The sequence below is a fragment of the Cyprinodon variegatus genome, unplaced genomic scaffold (genome assembly GCF_000732505.1).
Source record: "Cyprinodon variegatus isolate N-32 unplaced genomic scaffold, C_variegatus-1.0 Scaffold0, whole genome shotgun sequence".
In the NCBI taxonomy this organism is placed as follows: domain Eukaryota; kingdom Metazoa; phylum Chordata; class Actinopteri; order Cyprinodontiformes; family Cyprinodontidae; genus Cyprinodon; species Cyprinodon variegatus.
Genome location: NW_015150453.1, coordinates 1686370 through 1689235, shown reverse-complemented (window position 1 = coordinate 1689235; position 2866 = coordinate 1686370). Strand labels below are relative to the sequence as shown.

At 35.6% G+C, this 2866-nt stretch overlaps 1 protein-coding gene across 1 annotated transcript in view; it reads left to right on the top strand.

Moving 5' to 3' along the window:
• LOC107081830 (chromosome unknown open reading frame, human C8orf37) overlaps positions 1 to 2866 on the top strand; it is a 22555-nt gene that overhangs the window by 4445 nt on the left and 15244 nt on the right. Inside the window, exons 4-5 of the mRNA XM_015370186.1 lie at positions 289 to 354; positions 518 to 613. Coding sequence (XP_015225672.1) covers positions 289 to 354; positions 518 to 613 — 162 coding nt within the window. The remainder of the gene's footprint in view (positions 1 to 288; positions 355 to 517; positions 614 to 2866) is intronic.

Here is a 2866-nt window from a genome sequence, read left to right as displayed (position 1 = left end):
TGCCTGTCCTTCCCCTACTTTGAACAGATACTGTGAAAAGATCTTAAGTTTGAACAAAAACTTAAATTTTTTTTTTTTTTACCCTTTTTAATTTTCTCGATGGATTCTGTTCAGCTTTAACCAGAACAAATATCCTCCATAGTTGTCTCTATGAATGTTCTGTTTGGGCTGCAGATTTGAATCTTATGTTTAATTTTCCTCCAATAAGCACTTTGTTCTTGTAGCCATGGTGACTTTTACTTTCCTCACTGTATTTGCGTGGCACTGGGTTGCCTGTTCTACTTCCAGGTGCTGTCCTGTTTTCATCGGCGGGAGCTCAGTCACAAACGGTGTTGGAACAGCCACATCCAAAAGGTGTGAAAACAGAATTTCATTCTAACAGCGTCGGTTGTTTCTGGTTTTCTACTCATTATCACAGCTCTTGCTGATAATGTAGAATTTTCACTTTTATTTTGCATTTCATCATAATTGAAATGTGATAAACAGCTGACTGGTGGCGATGTGAATGTGTCTGTAGGTCATGTGACCAGCTGAGGTGCATCTCTTGTGACTTCCGGGTGCTGATGTTTGATGATTCTGAATGGGACGCTTCCTGTGATTACCTGTTTCTAAGGTGAGTGCAATAGGAATACTTTTTAACCACACTTTACCAAAATATGTAACTCTAAATTGGTGCATACTCCCCATAATAAACATCCATTTGTTAATAATCAAACCGAAAGATTAAAAGGACCTGAAACGTTTGCTTTAAGTTGAAGCTTTGAGTTAAAGCTACAGCTACCATGAAAATTCCTGCAATTTCATTTACTGAACCTTATTTCACTTTCTAAGACTCCCTTCCATAAACCATGAATAGGCTAATTTAGCTATTTTTAAGTTGAAACATATATATTTTTTTATTTTTTTAATTATTTTCCTAAAATGTTCTACAAAAAAAAGGGATATAATAGCGCAATCTTTCCAATAAAGATGCGTTTGGCTCTTGGTTCAGAAGCATCCAAGTTAGACTCACTTCAGATCTGTCAGATGTTGTTTAATGTGACCATGCAATCAGCAAACTTTCTTTCCTCTCGATCAAGATGCTTTATTTTCCAAAATCAAAACAAACGTAGATTTTCTTACCGCAATATGAGGTGACAGGCAGATCATATCGGCTCATTTCGTTCCTTTTTGCCACTCAAAAAAAACAACAATAATCAAAAGCGGTCAAAAACTGTATGGCTGCGCTGACTGAATCAAATAGCTCACCCGGCCCTAATAGCAGACTCCAATATAATCCAGGTGCTGCAGTCACCTGTCCATATGCACGGCAGCAAAACACAACTAAACAAATTGATAATTTCATAATTAAGTCAGTGGACTCATACTTCAAACCAAAATATTTCATGTTCATATATATCATACCAAAACCAGACAAAAATAGTAAACTTGAAATAAATATTCAATCATAAATTAAGCATTTGGCTCCAACAGAATAGGATAAAGCTGTAGGTGTACTTGTGTGTATTTTGTGCTGCAGTTCAGCTCTAATCAGTGCTGAGCTTCAGTTTAAAACTAACATGTGGTTTATGCTCTCAGATGAGCTGCCTTATAAAGGATTTATTATTCCCTTTAAGGATAATGAAGTCTACAGCATGAGGCTACCTCAGCTCAGGTCCATAATGAGCGTTTGGATGCTCTGTATGGTTTCTTTTGGTTTTTCCCAAAAGGTAAAAAGGTCCAACAGAGGCTGCTGATGAGCCAAAACGATGTTGCATGAAGATTTTGAAGTTGCTGAATGACATCAGACACAGTCTGTCTGCTATATATAATAAAAATGTATGTGAGTGTGTGTGGATGTGTTTTACCTACAATGTGGGTGCAGTATTTTGTAAAATATCCTACATGTAGGGACCTACTGGTACATACTGTATGGGGATATTCAACTGGTCCCCATATGGTAAAGTTCTGTCCTGTGGGTTAATATTAGGTTTATGTTGGAAATAGTTAGGGTTAGGGTAAAGGTCTGGGTTAGGCCATATAAAATGAAAATGTCCCCATATGTCATGAAAAAACAGCTGTTTGTGTGTGTGTGTGTGTGTGTGTGTGTGTGTGTGTGTGTGTGTGTGTGTGTGTGTGCTTTCTGCTGCTCTCATATTCACAGACTTTTAAAAGTTTTTACACCAGATGCCATTCCTGATGCCACTGAAATTCTAACCCACTGCCGCCTGCAATGACTCAACAAATGTTTCCATGGCGACCACAGTATTTACTGTGTATTAAAGGAGATAGTAAATAACAATGATAGTACATTTAATTTAGAGGTACCGTCAGGACATTCAACGATGTGGTGCAGTTAGGTACAGAATTCAAACATTTAGGATACAAAACATATGAAAATATTTTTAAAGAAGTTATGACCTCATATTTACATAAAAACTCCTGAAAGTAATTTTTAATTCATCTTTAATCCTTTTTAGGAGAAAAAGAAAGTATATAGAGCACCTTTTAATACCGCTTGTTTTCTCCTAAGGACACGCAAAAGAGATTAAATTTGTTTTCCTTTTTAGAGTTTTGCTCATAAATCAACATAAATAAATCAACATAAATCAAGCTTTTGATTTTTTTTAACCAAAATATATTTATTCAAATTTGAGCACTTTAAACAAACATCTTGAACAATACAAAATATAATCACAGCAATAGTTACGTTACTGTTCAAGTCAAAATCAAATACAGACAGCAAATTGCCTTACACAACATTTGTTTCAGTGCGACTGATCACATTTCCTGCTTAGAATTAAATTTCACATGTTCTTCAATCACTTGCACCGTTTTTTGAGATATTCATAGTCTTAACAGTCTTAAAGCCCTTTAATTAATTAAA